Raw genomic sequence first — 17581 nt, 5'->3', positions numbered from 1 at the left:
CTGCATTTGTAATAGAAGATTATCAAAAATTTAACTTGTAATCCTAAGTGATGAAAAATGTCATGCTACATTTTTTTTACTCCAGTGTCACTTGCAATTTGACTCTAGTCTGCATATGAAGTGTTAAGCGCCCAGTTAAATTTTGATAATATTCATATCTGGAGTTTACTTTAGTAGTTTCAGTCCCTGTTTGCACTTTGCCAAGTTTTTCTGCTATCTAATAATTAGAAACTATTTTCAATAATATTGTCTTTGTTAATTTGTTTAGAGCATTCACATAATCAAGGTTTAATTTCATCAGTTTATTTGTAAAATTTTACATTAGTGTTGACTCACTGCACTGATTCTTCATAGATATTGGAAATACGATTACTTATGAACATTTACAATTTTTTAATCCTAATTTTGATCTTATAGTCTTGAATAGTTCTATGACTGGAGATGATAATATGCTAATGACAATTTTTCAGAACATCCTCAGAAATGGCAATTTTACCCAAAAGTGGTGCAGGACCCCACATAGGTGGCAATCCTAAAAATATTATTAAACAGCGATTGAAGACAAGAGCTGTTCGTAAGCGCCAGGCTATTGCAAGGAAGGCTGAGCAAGAAAAGCAGTCACAGCTTAATTCTATTGGCAACATTGATGCATTTTCATCTGAGGATGTGGAAATTTTTAATGACTTTCCCATGCTTCCCATTGTTGAAAAGCCTTGCAAATGGGACGAGAGCAAGAGAAATGAAGTTATGGTGAGTAAAATAAATCTACACTCTTAGTTAATTTCATCATTGTTGTTGGTTTGGATTAAATTGTACGGTATCTGTGATGTTTGCTTCATTTTAAACATAAAGTTTATTCATATATTTTTCTTGCTACACAATGGAATTAGTGATAATAAAAAGTTTCCCTTGTTGAGAATGTTCCTTTCTTCATCTCATAATGATATGAATAAGAATCATAACCTCATATTTAATCTGATAAGTTCAAAGCTAACCTAATTATTTAATTATGCTGCTGAAAGTACATATTTATTGGAGGAAATTCATCTTTTGAAAACATTAGCTTCACACCTTATGATATTTAATATTTTTTATGGCATTTTTAATTGATAAAATGCTTCTTTAATTTAAGTTGCTAATTATATATAATTCATCACAAATTACCTTCCTTATTCTCACCATCCAATAAAAATTAAATATTTCAGTGATACAGCTGAGAGATCTTTACAGTTTTTACCCACTTTTATAGCTTTATATTTTCAGTTGAAATTTTATCATTGGAATTAACACAGAAATTTTCTGTTCCCTCAGGCTCTGTGGTGTAGAGTTTTGGGATTTTTTCCAGTGATCACAACTCCGTCTTGTCCTACTGAATATGTTCCTCTGGCTGAAAAGAAGCGACAGTTGGCTAGTAAGTGCCTGCAAAATTTATTCTATCTCTGCATCCTCTTATTTTCAAATTTGATACTATATAAACAATACTACACTATATAAATAATTCTACCTATACCTACTATATAAACACTATTTTATAAATATAAACAATACTGTACTATATAAACAATAGGATTAATATCTAATCAACAATACTATCTCCTATAACAAAGCCATTGACATGTTTCAATCATGCATGCAAACAAAATAAGAAAGGTTTTGGAAATGTGTGATTTCTTCTATTTGGTTTTTCTATTATACGTAAAATTCAATGCCAATTAACATAAGCATTGATTTGTTCCAGAAGAATTTTAATGTTCTTGGTTTTTTATTATTAAAGCTGAGTAATTTTATAGCCTCATAATCTATTGACAGATGCTGCTACTGAGAAGCAACGGTTGAAGCTGATAGAGAAATATGGTCTGCTCTCTGCTGAAGGTTAGTTATAATTATATGCTCTCTTTTAAACTGACTGGAAGTTTGTGATTGAAAAATTCTGTCTCTTTCTAGTAGTCTGAAAATTTTTTTATGTAGTCTGTAGTCATATCACTGATAAAGGCAAGTTTCCACTATCTTGTCTCAATAAAGGTCCTATTTTAGTAGTTCTTGCTTTAATTTCATGTACATTATTTATATGTATGCATCAATTTGCAGAAAGCAAGAAGAAGGCTGATGTGAAAGGAGACCTGCGTTCTGGAGAGTTGGTTCTAGAGCGCGTGTTACCGGGCCGTATGGACACCGAGTACAGTCTTAAAGCTGCTCTGCTGATGTGCGAGTCACGACACGACGCCATCAAGCCTGAGGAGGGGATCAGTTAGTGCCTTATTTCACTTGATTTCATTCTTCTCCAATATTCAATTTGTCAGATGGTCGGTTTCTATGACCACCTGATGGATCTGTAACTGAGAGTCAGGGTACTTCATTGTTCCAAGTACGACTAAGGCAGGACAAGTGAAACGCACGGTAGGTAACCCTAGTTCTATTATAATAATAAACTGGCTTGGTGAGTACAGAAGAACGGGGATTGACAGGTACAGCAAGTATGTGCCGGAGGAGCGGAATAAAATGATGACGGCTAGGCAGTACCGCTACAACTGACGAGCGGTGCACTGACCGGGCTATATATACCTAGTTCTTAACAGGGATGACGTCACAGAGCGTGACTACCATGTGGGTACAGAACAAGCTATAAGCTTGTGACGTATGATAACCTAGGTGGTGATAGAAGATCACCGGACAAATTTGGGTAGACACAGTTTCTAAGTTTTCTCTTTTTCCTGCAAGCTCATTGCAAAATGTGATAGCAGACATTAAAAACCATGGTCCACTCACTTTCTATAGACTCTCATTCCAATATTATTCACATGCATAGTAAATATTTGATAGGATCCAAGAATAAAAATGAAACATGAAAACGTGTTTTACGGTTCATTAAACACAGATAATTATTTAAAATCCCAACCTGTGCTGTAGTTTTTTTTATTAATTTAATTTAAAGACAAAATTTTCAAAATGTAAAAGCCACATACATTCAAATCATTGTATAATGAATATGTAACGTATCCTGTGTTTTTATGTTTTTATGGGGGCAACCTGCAGGCCGATATGGACTTGATAATTTCCTATTTTGCTGATGTATTTACTTAACAAACACTGTCTATTTGAATGGTGGAGTGAAGGAACTACATACGTATAATCGATATTTCTTACAATTTTCTGATGTAGGCTAACTTACATGATTATGGGATGCTAATTAATTTGATATCAAGATCTCATGCATGACATCAGCTGTATTCTCAGCATCAATTGATTTTGAGAATTCTTTGTTTTATTTTATAGTTTGCTTTTGAAGTTATAATGACTCTGGGAAACCTCTTCAAAGCACTCAAGTTGCTCTGGTTGTCATCTCCTGTATCTTCAATTTTATTCATTAACGGATCAGACAGCATAAGCATCGTGCGGGCAAGTCCTGCCTACCAAAACCTTGCCAGTTATATCTTCTATGCTTTATAATATATTTGTTTGTTTTGGGTAAAGCCCTTCATTTAGACATGTTTTGAGTTTAATTTCTCGAGATTTCTGATGAAAGATTTACTTAACCTTCCATTTGGACAAATTTTAAGACTTGTTGACCCCATTATTGTACCTTTTATCAGAAAGCTTGAGAAATGAAAGTTCTTCATAAAACTAGCATAACTTTTAACCAAACATATATAATATGCATATATAGTACAGAAGTCATATCAATATAAGTCATGTTCATCTTCTTCAACAGAGCCAAAGAAAGACCGCGTGGCGCTGCTGCAAAAGATCAAGGAGCGAGAGGAGCAACGAGAAGCGCGACTCAGGGCTAAGGAAGTCACCAGAAGAAAGAAGGCCATGGAGAGCATAGCAGAGAAGCGGCAAAATAAGAAGATGAAATTAGTGGAAACTGCCTGTGAGTGCAGCTCTAGAAATGTTTACATATCGTAGCTACTGTGAGTTTGGTAGATGGTGGCTTGTCGGGGGAAATTTTCATATCAACTTCTGAAGTTAGCCAAAGATTTTGGTCAAGATATTGCAATAGTGACGAAATTGCATTCATTGAGCAAGAAGAATAAGCGAGTGAAGGGATCTTAAGAAATAATAATAATTGATATTGTGGTTAATTTCATCTGCTCGCTGTGATGCCTTTGACACGTGCACCTCATTTTCATGTACAACTTTCTGCACAGAGCAACCTAATTCTAAGATCATTTTGTCACTCGGAACCATTTTTTGGAGTCACTTGGAACAATTAATTATATTGCTATTCTTGCTGCTTATAAACTCATCAACTCTATGAATTACCTATATTTAATAAATTAAAATACTAAAACCTGTTCAGTCGTAGCTGGTAAAAGTTCTTTCTTGATGCATATATTTTCAGTCGGGATGTTCCTGCAAATTTATATCAGTTTGTTGGAACCTTCAGTTCCGAACAATATTAGTTATTTTGAAGCACATTGTGGTGTCATTTTTAATGACTGTTGCCAACATATTCAGCCGTAGCTTTTTCCTTGTCTGTTTGTTCTATGAAAATACAATCTTAACTTTTCATCGACAGTGAATTCATTTGACAAAGAACGAGCTGAGGTACTGAAGAAGCTCATCCTGCCTGATGTTGCTAAGAAAGAAGACACTCAGCCATCGGTTTCCTCTGGCGGAGATAGCGGCCATCCTGTGGGACGAACTGCCCCTGAACAAACCAACTCATCCTCTCCCGAGGCAGAATATGTGTTCAATCTGCCTGGCGCCGTCAGAGCTCCTGTCAGGACCAAGAGAAAGACTTTAGAAGAACTCAGAGCCAAGCTCGCTGAAGAAACCAAGAAGAAAAAGCTGGTTAGTGGCCAGAGATGAATTCGCAAGTAGGAAAAATGTTTCATTTTATCCTCAACTGAACTCCAGTGCCAGCTCATGTCAATGTAGAGAAATTTATTGTTCGTGCATTGTTTTTTTTTTCTCTTGCATTTATTTAAACTAATGTATATTATGAGAGCAATTATCTTGCTTCTGGATGGTATTATCATGTCTGGGAAAAAGCTGCACTGCATCTCAAAAATTCACATTTCTTCATATTTAAGCATGATTCTTTAACGTTTTCTTCCTCGAATGTTACAGTTGACGGAGCTGCACCAAGTCAATGAAGATAAACTCGTCCATGAAATCCGCAACAAGGAAGGCTGGTCAGAGGCCGAGAAGAAAGTCATCGGAGAGAAGGTTGCATTCATTCCTAGTTGATCACAACTGTCTTCAGAACAGAACTGTAGCGTGGCCTATATTTCTAATTCTATCAATAATTTGGAATACATTCAGATTTTTTAACGTAATTCTGAAACCATTTTTAATTCTCATCACACACAATTGAATTTTTCAACCTAACAGCTTTCCCTCAAAATGTTAATTGCCAGTGATTTCCCCATCGCTAAGCGCTCCGTATAGATATGGGGAGGTAGTCTTTTCGTATTACCTCCATAATTTTGGCCCTGTGATTCACGATTAAATCTATGTACAAACGGACAAATGTGAACCTTTTTTTTGCGTGCAGGTGGAGAGTGCAGCGTCTCTGTCTCGCGACATCAAACGCCTTGACAAGCACAAGCGCAACAAGGGCAAGAAGCTAGAAGAAGTCCTGAAGCGCCAGAAGCAGGCAAAGCACCAGAAGACCGTCAAGCGCCTCCAAAACCTGCGCACGCGCCGCGTCGACAAACTCGCCAAGAAAATGAAGGCCTTGAAAAACAAGGGAACTTACGTGCCAGGCTTCATGTAGTCGCTTCGTCAAGATGTAAGGCTACGTCAACGTCTCTAATCTTGAGGTTTATTATTTACTATCACTGTTCGCTAAGGCCGCTGTTGCCAGTGAGCTCTGAGGAATTGACGTGCTATTATCTATAGCTAGTAGGGCAGGTGCCATTATTGGTTCAGGGAGAAATGGATCACTATATAAATTCAATTTTGATCCTCAGGAATTTACCTCAGTTTTCTCAGGTCTCAACTAATATCTACGCAGTTTGTGGGTTGCTTTCATGCTCATTTGCAGTAAATTATGTTTGTTTATTTTGTCTCAATTAACTATATCATCGATATCCTGTGGCATTTTTATGCTGATTTCCTCTTGCTAGATTTCCTTATAATGCGTTCATTATATGTATTCATCTCATTTCTCAACAAGATTTGTTGGCTATCCATTGTCCTGATTCAAGTTTTGTTCCAGACGTGGTTTGAATTATATATTAGACGTGTAGCTTTAATATATTTCACATGAACCATCATGTGAAATATCATGCAATCTATTTATTATTAATGATCTCTAATTTTTCCGTAGGTGCGCCTGGAAAGACGAAAAGGGGGCTCTGCTCTGGAATATCTGCAAAAATAAACGGTACTCAATTGAATAGTATTTACTTGCCTATCTTATTATGTGAGTTATCTAAACATATGGATTTACAATCTTTTCTCAGTTTGTGGTTTTATATCAAGGAAATATTATTGGGTTTCGAATTGGATGAAAATTTTGAAGCGATATATTGCAATTTTCTAAGGCAACAAATGGAACAAACGTCATCCAAATTTGCCCATCAAAGTGAATGGTTTGCGATGAATGGCAAAGCCACATGGACGAAGTTTTCTGGCGTTATTCTTAAGTAAACATTCATTACTCCAACCTCATGACTCCATGTGTGTTATAAAAGCTCTACGGCTGATGTGTGACTGCACGCAGATGTGGAAGATATAAAGAACTAAGATATGCCTGATCTATTCCTGTAATCATAAGTTGCTCGTAAGCTGGAGTTGTTTAATTCGTTGCCTCGAGTCTGCTTCATGGCACACCGAGGTAGAGTGATCCGTTTGAAACCACATCGGCACGCAAAATTTTTAGGAGGAGTCTGAAATATGTATCAATTCGCTTTGCTGATCCAAAGTGAACATTGCTTGACTTTCATGACTGAAACGATTAATAAAGAAAAAGGATCTTCGTAGCTTGCCTCACATGGTCCGACAGAAATCCCTCTTGGAGAAGCGACTTATTAACACCAAAGGCCTCCACCAACCCGAAGCGAAACGCCGTAACCCAAGACCACCGCGGCGAGAGTGCCCGTTAAACCTATATGCATCCAATGTGGCAGCTGTCGGGTGACATAAAACTAGGATATGTTCTTTTTATGACACGTGATTGCCGCCGTTATTAGTATTCAGCCGGATAAGAAAGATCCAGAGACAACCCTCGAGTCATTTTTACTCATTTTTTTTCCATTGACGGGCAGAAAATATTTTTCTAAATTATTTGTTCGGCTAGAAATAAGTACACACTTTATATATGAAGTTATTTTTCATAATTTATTTGATTACTTGGTTCGGAATAAATGTAGACAAAATATGAAACGATAGCAAACTATTATCGATATCAAACAATAATGATTGAATTGCAACTCGTGTTGTGAATTTCATCTCGTGTGCGCAACTTGATCCATTCAGCTTGCGTGTCTACCAAGTCGCATGTGTATAGTCGTCGATATTGAGCGCGTCAGTCCTGTTATTTTCATTTTTAATGTAACATATCTTAAAGGCCTGTACATTTTTGCAGACGATTTATTTACTCTATATTAGGCTAAACAATACCTAATCCTAACCGTTTCGTTGGTCAAGTACAAAGTAAGTCTTGCGACGCGCACTCTAATACAAATTGTTGTACGAAGTAGCTCAATTCTGATGGATTTCTGAGGTATTTAAAAAAAAAATTCAATGACAACAGGTAATCTAGTTTCAATAGTAGTCCTAATACATTCGGAGTTTAATCAATTATCTTTCGTTCAAAAAAAGTCTAGCAATGCCCTGATATGTGAAATTGGGCATTAGCAAATGAAGCCCGCTTTAAACTTTTCAGCGTTCTCAAGATCATTGGCTTTAGTAACGTTAGCTGTGGTGCATATTAGATTTCTCCACGAATGAAAAAAAATTAAATTATAATCGATGTGTTGGTTTTTGCTCTGGTTTTTATTCTACGATTACCCAGTAAACCATCATCGGTAGCTAATTGCAAATATCAGAATATTCGAAGTAATGTCCTGTTAGCCCCACGCACATGCATCGCGGACTGTAATGAAGTTTGCTGCGCCACCTGCCGCCCCTTCATAATAAAGCATAATAAATCAATCTAAAAATCGCTAAACCTTTAAGACACTTTATTTGATGCTTTAAGAAGACAGATAGTGGGTTGGTCTGCAGCCACGCCAGCCGCCACCACACTCCCGTCGGGGCTCTCCACGAGCATGTCCACAGCTCCCTCGAATTCTTCTCGCTGAGGAAGAGAATAAAAGTAACTTATTTTGACGAGTATGTTCGTCCAAATAAACAGAAAACATTCATTGGTTAACGAAATATTTATTTCGTTAACTAATGCATTTCGTCATTTCCTAGTCGTCGATTATTTCTAGGCGATGTGATTAAGGCATTCAACGTTAAACACAGGTCAAATGAAAATCTCATGCTGAGTGATGAAAGCTGATGAGGTCCGTTTGAAAACTTGATGTTAAGTTGGGTGAGTGTACCTCAGAAATAGATAACGTTCATTTGTTTAGTTTTAACTTCTCTCAAAATAACCTTGACGTGTCGAGAGCCTCGTTCAATAGTAAGCATGGTGGCCTGGTCGCCGTGTGTGCTGAAGCCTCCTAAGCCCCGGACCTCTCCAGCTGCATGGTGCCCCCAACCTGGACCACCACCTGAGGGCTGTCCTATCATAACTCGCTTAAGTACCCGTAGCGGCTGATTTTGTGACTGTGATTTGTGAGTTTAATTTCAGTGCAGTGAAGGAGACCGCTTTCTGTGCAGAAAACCGGCTAGTGCTTGACTGGAAAAGTTACGAATTCTCGACTATTTTTGATAGTGCTGACTCGGGTCTTTGACGAGAGTAATAGCGCGGCCAACCGGATGAGTCTCACCCGTCGGCTGCAATTGATCCTTAACCTTCTCTTTTGGGGTCTGTAGATTCTGGTCATCCCCCATCCTTTTTACTAATATTTTCTATTCCTTAAAGAGGCCGCATATGGCCCATCATTTGCAGCTTCTTTTTCCACTTTTCGCCCCCTCCCATTATTTTTCCGACCACCCTTCCACGCCTGCCACCTAAGCCGGTCGAGCGTGCGTTGAGTCCGACGCCACAAAAAAAAAAAAAATTGATCGATATTCCGCTATTCGTTTAGGCGATTATTTGTCATGCTCATTCAAAAATGTTTTCTGAAACGCAATGCTGCACGTTGGATAATCACGCCATTTATTCTGTTATGTCTTTTAGAACTGTGATTTGTATGATCACTGTTGAATGCAAGCATGAGAACACGTTTATGCGTAAGATTATCTTGGTTCTCGGTATTATTGGCTGCATTTATCCGAATTCAACTTGTAAATTATAATAATTCGTGAGCAAACATTTTTGCTTGAAACACTTCTTTTGCTGAAATTTATTAGGTGTCATGAGAAGGACGATCACGTGCTTGAGCTTGAGCCATATTTGGAATCATTCATCGTCGAGAACATCCCCATCAATGCGACTCACGAGTTGACCTGTGTTCTAAGGAATCATTTAACTTATATGTTCCAAAAAGTGAATGTAGGAGATCGGTCAGCAAGACGGATACCAGCGGCGCCCTCACCTGCAGCAGGCGCCCCGTGGGGAGCCCCCAGAGCGGCGCCCTCACCTGCAGCAGGCGGCCCGTGGGCAGCCCCCAGAGCGGCGCCCTCACCTGCAGCAGGCGGCCCGTGGGCAGCCCCCAGAGCGGCGCCCTCACCTGCAGCAGGCGGCCCGTGGGGAGCCCCAGAGCGGCGCCCTCACCTGCAGCAGGCGCCCCGTGGGCAGCCCCCAGAGCGTGCACGTCATCAGCACCTGGTCGTCGATCTTGCAGAACCCAACCTTGAAAAATGTAAGAGAATAAAATTACTTCTCAAGTTCGGTTTCTAATCATCATCAACCTCATCATGTCAAGAATTAAAACTAAATATAGCCATTAAAACTAAATGAAGGCGTTACGCCATTGCACTGGTCGATGTGTGCGCTGAGCGCCGCTACAGGGACGCCGCCGTCGGCGGCCAACGTGACGACCACGGCGCCGTCCACGCTGCCGGACGCTAGACGCCGCCCGCTGCCGTCCCACGCCACGTCCAGCACCTCAAACACAAACACCAATGCACTTGGCTGCTAACCAAAGAACAATACATGCAGTGTGTGCTGCCACTTAGCGCTGAGATGAGCGTCATAATATGACAATAAATGCATAACTTGTGTCGTCATGCAGTCATTGTTTGACGTGGGCGAACTCGAACGTTACGTTCCGGCTTTGTGACAACGCTCATAAAACTCGGACTTAAGACTTAAGAATTACAATAACAATACAATAACTCGGACTCAAGAATTCCAAAACAAAATTCAATTCACTTATACATTTACGTCCATTTTGACTTGGAGAATGTTGCTAGGATCTTATCCGAGTTATCAAATGAAAAATATAATAATTAATTTACGTCTGTAGTTTTGCAGTTAATCTGGCCGTTGGTATTACACAAGTATTTCGAGTACCGGTATTTACAATTATTTTATACTATCTATGCCTAAACACCATGAAACTATCAAGCAATATTCATCTCATACTCTTTATGAACAATGAAAGCAAGCTAAACGCTAACATTCATCACCCATTTTTGTAATTTATAATATTGTCATACGAATGAATAATATTATGTTGTGCGACTGGCGTATATGGTGCGTACCTCATACTTTCACCCATCACACAGTTCCTGGTAACAGATTCTACCGACTTATTTGTCCAAAAATGCTTGCATGATGTCAACATGTAAGTGTTATTATGCTTCTGTTTTGCTCGGAAAGTTTGTGCACGGAGCGCCTGTTCAGTGATCTTTAGAGCGAACCGCGCTACCGTTCCCTGAGCCAACGGCTGCTTAACAGTTTATCTGGATGTGCTAAAGACTTTACAAGGGCGCTGCAAACGCTGCGCTGTCGCTGTTTTCAGGCAGGTAACTCAAGCCCTTGGCTCGTCATAAGAAGCTGGTTTTCATATCGCCGTTTCAGGGCCATTAAAGTGAGTCTTTGGCTCGTATTAAGAAGCTGGTTTTCAAATCGCTGTTTTCGGGCCATTAAAGAGAAGAATTAAGCTCGTCGTAAGAAGCTGGTGTTCATATCGCTGTTTCAGAGCCAATAAAGAGAAGCCTTTGGCTCGACGTAAAAGGCTGGTGTTGATGTCTTATTTAAGGCAGGTAAAGAGAAGCTTTTGGCTTGTCTTACGATGCTAGTGTTCAAATGTTTAAGCTTTCAAAAGCTCCCTAGCTTCTATCAAACTCCACCCAGCCTAGTTTTCGCTCGATGGAGTTTCAAGGCAGCTCATCCAAGGTCACAGGGTCTTTATTGATGGGGTAACTGTACCTCGGTCCGGTGGTGTGTCTGTCACTGCAGGTAGAGTGACTGTACCTCGGTCTGGTGGTGTGAGGTAGGGTGACTGTACCTTGGTCTGGTGGTGTGAGGTAGGGTGACTGTACCTCGGTCTGGTGGTGTGAGGTAGGGTGACTGTACCTTGGTCTGGTGGTGTGAGGTAGGGTGACTGTACCTTGGTCTGGTGGTGTGAGGTAGGGTGACTGTACCTCAGTCTGGTGGTGTGAGGTAGGGTGACTGTACCTCGGTCTGGTGGTGTGAGGTAGGGTGACTGTACCTCGGTCTGGTGGGCGACGCTCAGCACGGCATGTGGCAGGCGCCGCAAGTCCCACACGCGCGCCGTCGCGTCCGTGGCCGCCGTCGCCACGAGCTCGGCGCTGGCGGGACAGACGCGCGCGGCGTTGAGGCTGTAGTCGCCCCCGCCAACCACATGACTGCAACTGCAGTCATCCGTAGGTCACATTTATAGTTTCAACGTGAGTGCATGCACACGTGAGTTGCGTCTTAAGTTGCAATATGAGGATAGCCGCGGAAATATTTGAAATCGGTGCTAATAAAACATGCGTTGTAGGGATCTAAAACTGTGGTGCCGGTACAACTATGCCAAAAAGTAGAATTTTGACAACCATATAAAATATCAACAGTGGCACAATTCTTTGACGCGCTTACATAAAGTAATATAGAAGAACGCAATTAAAAGGAAGGGGGTACGATGACGTGAAGGTGAAGCTCTAATCGCTCCCAAGCGTCGTTAGAATAATGACAGTAAATGAGCAACAAATCCCTCATAATCATCTCTGAAAGTTTGTTTACTCAGAACCTACTCGTCACCAAGCAGCAATTAATTTGTCACATCTCAAAGCCCCTCCGTTGAGTTCGATGAGTGCATTGATCGCTTAATATTGCAGTAAAAGTTTCTTGTTTACTAGTTAAGGTACTTGTTCATCGGACAGTATATTGACAGCCAGTACAACATTCAGGTATTAACTACGACTAGTTGTCGTGCTAATGGCCTCTAGTGAAGGGATACCGAGCCCTTCCGTAGCCAGTAGCGCCTTTACGATACTATAAAATCCTTTGGCCGCCAGTATACTGTACGACAGTAGATCGCCAACCTATACTTGAATACATTCATGAATACAATTTCATTTTTTTAACGCAACGCTGTTAGTTCGTCATTGGTTGCTGGCTCGTTAGAGAAGATATGGATATTCTTGATCAAGAGCCCCGATACCTGTTATCCATTTTCCTTAAAATAAATTCGGTGAGCACCACTAGCGAATGTATTTCATTTGAATAGTTACGACATGCTGGCAGGATATATTTTGTCTGAATTAATACTGTAAACAATATAAATAATAAAATTAAAACAATAATACCTATATAAATGCTCAGAGTGCATATTATTGCTACTAGATTATTTATTAGTATCAATATATACGATGGTTGCTGCTAACCAATACGTCCTGGTGTCCCAGACGCGAACTGTGCCGTCGAAGGAGGCGGTCATGACAGAGGCGTCGTGTTGAGGAGCCACCGCCACCACTGCTTCTGAGTGACCGCTCAGCACACCTAACGCCTCACCTGATCAGTTCACATGAATCTCGGTGAAACAAAGAATTTTTCAGTCAACGTTTCTGTTATGAAAAGGAAGGTCCGATAAGAACAATGGTTGACCGTGAATTTAGTAAAGCTTCCAACACAATTTCAGAAGTTAATCTATTTCGCTAATTACTTTTAACTCTCGAGTGAATTCAAACATCGTATTATTTTGATGAACTGCTCGAAATTGTTTTGTAATGATAATTTTTATAAATCAGTTGTGAAAAGGAAACTTGACTGGGCTTACAGATAAAGTTTTTATTAAGTTGGGTAATTGTCACCACAGGACTCTCCCATTCTTAACAAACAACTAAGCACGTAGCATGTCGCCGCATCAGCTACATGATCCCTTTTACCCGCATACGGGACAGGGCAACCCACCGTATTGAACGTCCCAGCATACGGCCGAGCCGTCGAGACTGCCCGACACGACCTGCCCATCAGTTAGGACTGTGAGGGCCGTCACGGCAGTCGTGTGATGCTTCAACACCACAACGCACTCCACTGCACACCATCACATGCCACATGAGAATGATATACATATATGATCTGGCGCCGGATTATTAAAACATTCCAGGCAATTTGCCTTATGTGAGAGATACGTGAATCAATACTGGGGACCCAACAGAATATAGAATAGAATGGAAGTGTTGGCACTGAAGAAATAGGCCCATGGCCTGTTGCCGATTCTTGAACTTTTCGTGACTTGATTCACAAGGGATCCGGCCTTTGGAACCCGATCTTTCCATAACTGACGGTTGATTGAGATAGCTGCTGCTGCTGGACTTATTGCCTCGTCCGTGATTTGCTAGACATTTTAAGACTGAACATATGCTCCCGCATAGCTTCGTCTAGTCTGTTTTTGAAGATGTTCATACTCGGAGCGTCAACGATGCTATCAGAGAGGCTGTTCCACATGTCGGTGACTCGAAGCGAGAAGAAATGTTGTCGCATGGTATATAATATAATATAAGAGCTATTCATGTTGGTACAGGTGTAAATCATTTAGTACGCAAAAATATTATCTTCACAATCATATTGCACGAGTCCATGAAGGTTGTTGACACTTACTGAAGAGGGAAGGCTGACATGCACCAAGTTATCCAGTAGCTCTAGCATTAATTATCCTCAAAGTGATTAGGCTGGTCCACGAGAATGTTTGATAACTTTACGGCATGGATGACTTATTGAATAATGGAAAGTCGTAAATATCACTATATGAAATAGCTACACTTATATTACGCACTCCAAAAAACAACATATCATCAGCTGGTGAAAAAAATTGTAAATAAAAATTCATTTATTCAACAGCACGTAAGAAACTTTGGTACGGGATTTCTCATAAATTTACAAGATATACGAGCATTCAGACAACGATTTTGGTTTCTGAGTGAAAACACGGACCGGAGCTTATCACGAGATGATGCTTTGTTTATGGTGGTTCACGACTCTAAGCTCCCGTTCTCCTCCGAAGTATTCCTGGTCAGACCATAATTCTGACCCATTATATGTACAAATTAAATACTTTATACATTAATAAGGAAGTGATGGAAAGAACTTGATCTCAACTCCCATGTATTTGTAGCTGAGAACGTGTAGATGAACTGGCTGTATGAAAACATTACAAACTAATGCCATATTGGTATAAATGCTGGATTGCTGTTAGGTTTGACTAACTCGGGCATTCGATTTATTCTCGGCATGCAGCATTGAAGTTTATCGAGTAATTGTTAGTGCGGTTTCCGCACTTTTGCCACCAATTTGAATATTAGTAAATTTAGGCGTTTGAGTTACTGCGAATAGGCTAGGCGTTTTGTTATCAATTTAGGCGTTTGAGTTATTCCGACCTGACTAGGCGTTTTGTTATCAATTTGAGCGTTTCAGTTATCTGTCATTATTATCACAATTTGATTTATTCACTATCCAAAAATGCCATGACAGAAGCTATACATGAAATGGCTTCCATTTCAGGAAACAGCCGGTGAGAGCAGCGGGTGCAGGTGGACTGACCTGCGGGGCTGGTGTCCTGCCAGGGGCCTGTCCAGACCCTCACGTCCCCGTCTAGCGACGCGGTTACGACGCGGGGTCTGAGTGACGTCACAGATAGCAAAATTAAAAGATATCAACACCAACAGCACGACGATCATGTACAAATTAATCGTTTGTGGCGGTGGCATTAATCACAATAATTATAATGCTAATGGTGATTTCTGCGATGTTTGTGCACTTATCGCCCATTTTGATGATCGTAACATTTTGATCAAATTAGACGAATAAGACTGATAGGCTGAAACATGAAACATGAGCGTGGAAAAATCCGAGAGTACAGACTCAAGCTTGCTTAATTTATATTAAATGTGTTGAAATACCCGTTGAAATATCGACTATAGACATGTTTTTGGGGCACTTAGTAGAAAAACAATAGCACCTGTCCATATCCGTTTTCGGTTCAAGATTGAAGTTTCACAGGTCACAGTGAAGGTAGTAAAATACCCGGCTTTCAAACCCGTGATTGTGTAACTATTGCATGAATAACAGTTAGCATGAAATTGATTGTCCCTGCAGAGTACGAGCGTCAATGGAGGCCGTGTACCCGAGGAAGGTGAGGTCGCTGATGAGGTCGTGGTGGCCGCGTAGTGTGGCTACGGCGGTGCCGGTGGCGGCGCAGAACACGCGCGCCGTCCTGTCGTAGCAGCCACACGCCACACTGCACATCAAACGCCATTGTACACCATTATGCGCATTTAATAACTAATAAATGTGCACCATTATGCGCATTTAATAACTAATAAATGTGCACCATTATGCGCATTTAATATTTATGGAAAGATCGGGTTCCAAAGGCCGGATCCCTTGTGAATCAAGTCACGAAAAGTTCAAGAATCGGCAACAGGCCATGGGCCTATTTCTTCAGCGCCAACACTTCTATTCTATTCTACAGAAGAGGCACTCACAGGTCGCGGTCGGGGCTGAAGTCCAGGCAGGTTGGGCGCAGCGGCAGGCGACACTCGCACAGACGACGCAGCTGTATAGCAGGAGCACGGCAGGCAAGCTGCTGCAGGAGGCGCTGCAGACGCTGCGTCTGTCCCTCAGTCCCCGGCACGGCCGCCTGCACCCGCTGCACCTCCGCCTGCACCTCGCTCCTGAGAGGGACGCTTCGTGTAGAGTAAAATCTTGATAATTATGTGCGCTGAGTTTATCCATGTAAAGAACTCAAATTACTTGTATATAAATATTTAAAACAAAAAATATTATCACATATTACTTATACAATTTATAGGCGTCCTATTGTCCTATAGACTATACTTTATAATTGATATTATAACAATATAACACGTTTATTCTATTATTATAATATATAAACGTCCTATTATAATAATATAATACGTTTATTCTTTTATTATAATATATAAACGTCCTATAAGCTATACTTTATAATTGAGGTGGTCTTTGATCTATAGTTCAATAAATATGTTATTCTCGAAAATGTGACTTTTTAAGACGATATAATCATAATAAACTATGTTATATTCACCACGGCCGCAAGTGGGACATATCGACGTCTGTTTTGACCGTCGCAGCGCCATCGCTGCTCTCGAATATCACGCCTGAAAACATCGTAAATCTTCAGTTTGTTATGGTCACGTTTTACTCTACTCTGAATAAATAACACGATATTCTGCCTTAGTAATGTTCACGAGGATCCATCCTAATGAAGTGATTGCATACGGGCAAAAAGTGGCATTGAATATGAATTTCAGTGATAAATGGAAATTGAAAAAAATTCCCGAAATTAAATACCAACCGTCATTGCGTTTATGGAGCAAAATCGTGTAATGCTTATGAAAGTGCTGCGGCTAAAACGCCATAAAAAATAACAATGAATGTGACTAATATTAACAGAAGTCAAAATAACTCATGTGCATTCATATGTGCACCATTATGCGCCTTTAGAACTAATAACTGTGCACCAATATAAAGATATATATGATTTTTATAGAGATATAACTGAACACGAACATCAATTGAAAATTATGGGCACCATATATAGAAATTGGCACTCCGAACCCAAGCGTCGATTCGAATTCTGGACCGAAATTCATACCATAACCAGCAAAATTCATACCATAATTTGCAGAATTCGCAGGTAAACCAGAAATTTCATATAGGAGAAAAGGACGGAAAAACTCGCCATTTTTCATCTAGAAACCTAATGCTGCGCGGCAAACATCTAAACGGTAGCCAAACTCGTCCCGCACGCGAGAAAACATATATTCTGTTACTGGGTGCACCGTAGCAGTGATACGGTTCTTCAGATCAACCGAGTTGCCGGTAGAGGCGGGACGTAAACAGAATTGCTGGTAGAGGCGGGACGTAAACAGAGTTGCTGGTAGAGGCGGGACGTAAACAGAATTGCTGGTAGAGGCGGGACGTAAACAGAGTTGCTGGTAGAGGCGGGACGTAAACAGAGTTGCTGGTAGAGGCGGGACGTAAGCAGAGTCGCTTGGACGTAAACAGAGTTGCTGGTAGAGGCGGGACGTAAACAGAGTTGCTGGAGATGACCTTAATTTATTAAATTGAGGTCATCTC

General features: G+C 40.5%; 2 protein-coding genes across 2 annotated transcripts; one reads left to right on the top strand and one right to left on the bottom strand.

The window, feature by feature from the left end:
• The first annotated feature begins 468 nt into the window (after nt 1–468).
• Nucleotides 469–6347, top strand: LOC108670049 (caldesmon). The gene is made up of 9 exons (XM_018157499.1): nt 469–750; nt 1312–1411; nt 1810–1872; nt 2089–2247; nt 3710–3871; nt 4520–4794; nt 5074–5172; nt 5501–5737; nt 6278–6347. Exons 1-8 carry the CDS (start codon nt 484–486, stop codon nt 5720–5722), a joined length of 1347 nt encoding a protein of 448 aa, XP_018012988.1. The 5' UTR covers nt 469–483; the 3' UTR covers nt 5723–5737; nt 6278–6347.
• An 8057-nt stretch (nt 6348–14404) lies between these two features.
• Nucleotides 14405–16609, bottom strand: LOC125177943 (dynein assembly factor with WDR repeat domains 1-like). Its single transcript, XM_047880687.1, has 5 exons — nt 16527–16609; nt 15946–16134; nt 15585–15698; nt 15002–15078; nt 14405–14487 (listed from the first exon to the last, which is right to left on the bottom strand). The coding sequence occupies exons 1-5, from the start codon at nt 16607–16609 to the stop codon at nt 14405–14407; spliced, it is 546 nt and encodes a 181-aa protein (XP_047736643.1).
• Between the last annotated feature and the right edge of the window lie 972 nt (nt 16610–17581).

Source organism: Hyalella azteca, unplaced genomic scaffold (genome assembly GCF_000764305.2).
Source record: "Hyalella azteca isolate HAZT.00-mixed unplaced genomic scaffold, Hazt_2.0.2 contig5918, whole genome shotgun sequence".
In the NCBI taxonomy this organism is placed as follows: Eukaryota; Metazoa; Arthropoda; class Malacostraca; order Amphipoda; family Hyalellidae; genus Hyalella; species Hyalella azteca.
This window is presented reverse-complemented; position numbering and strand designations above follow the sequence as displayed.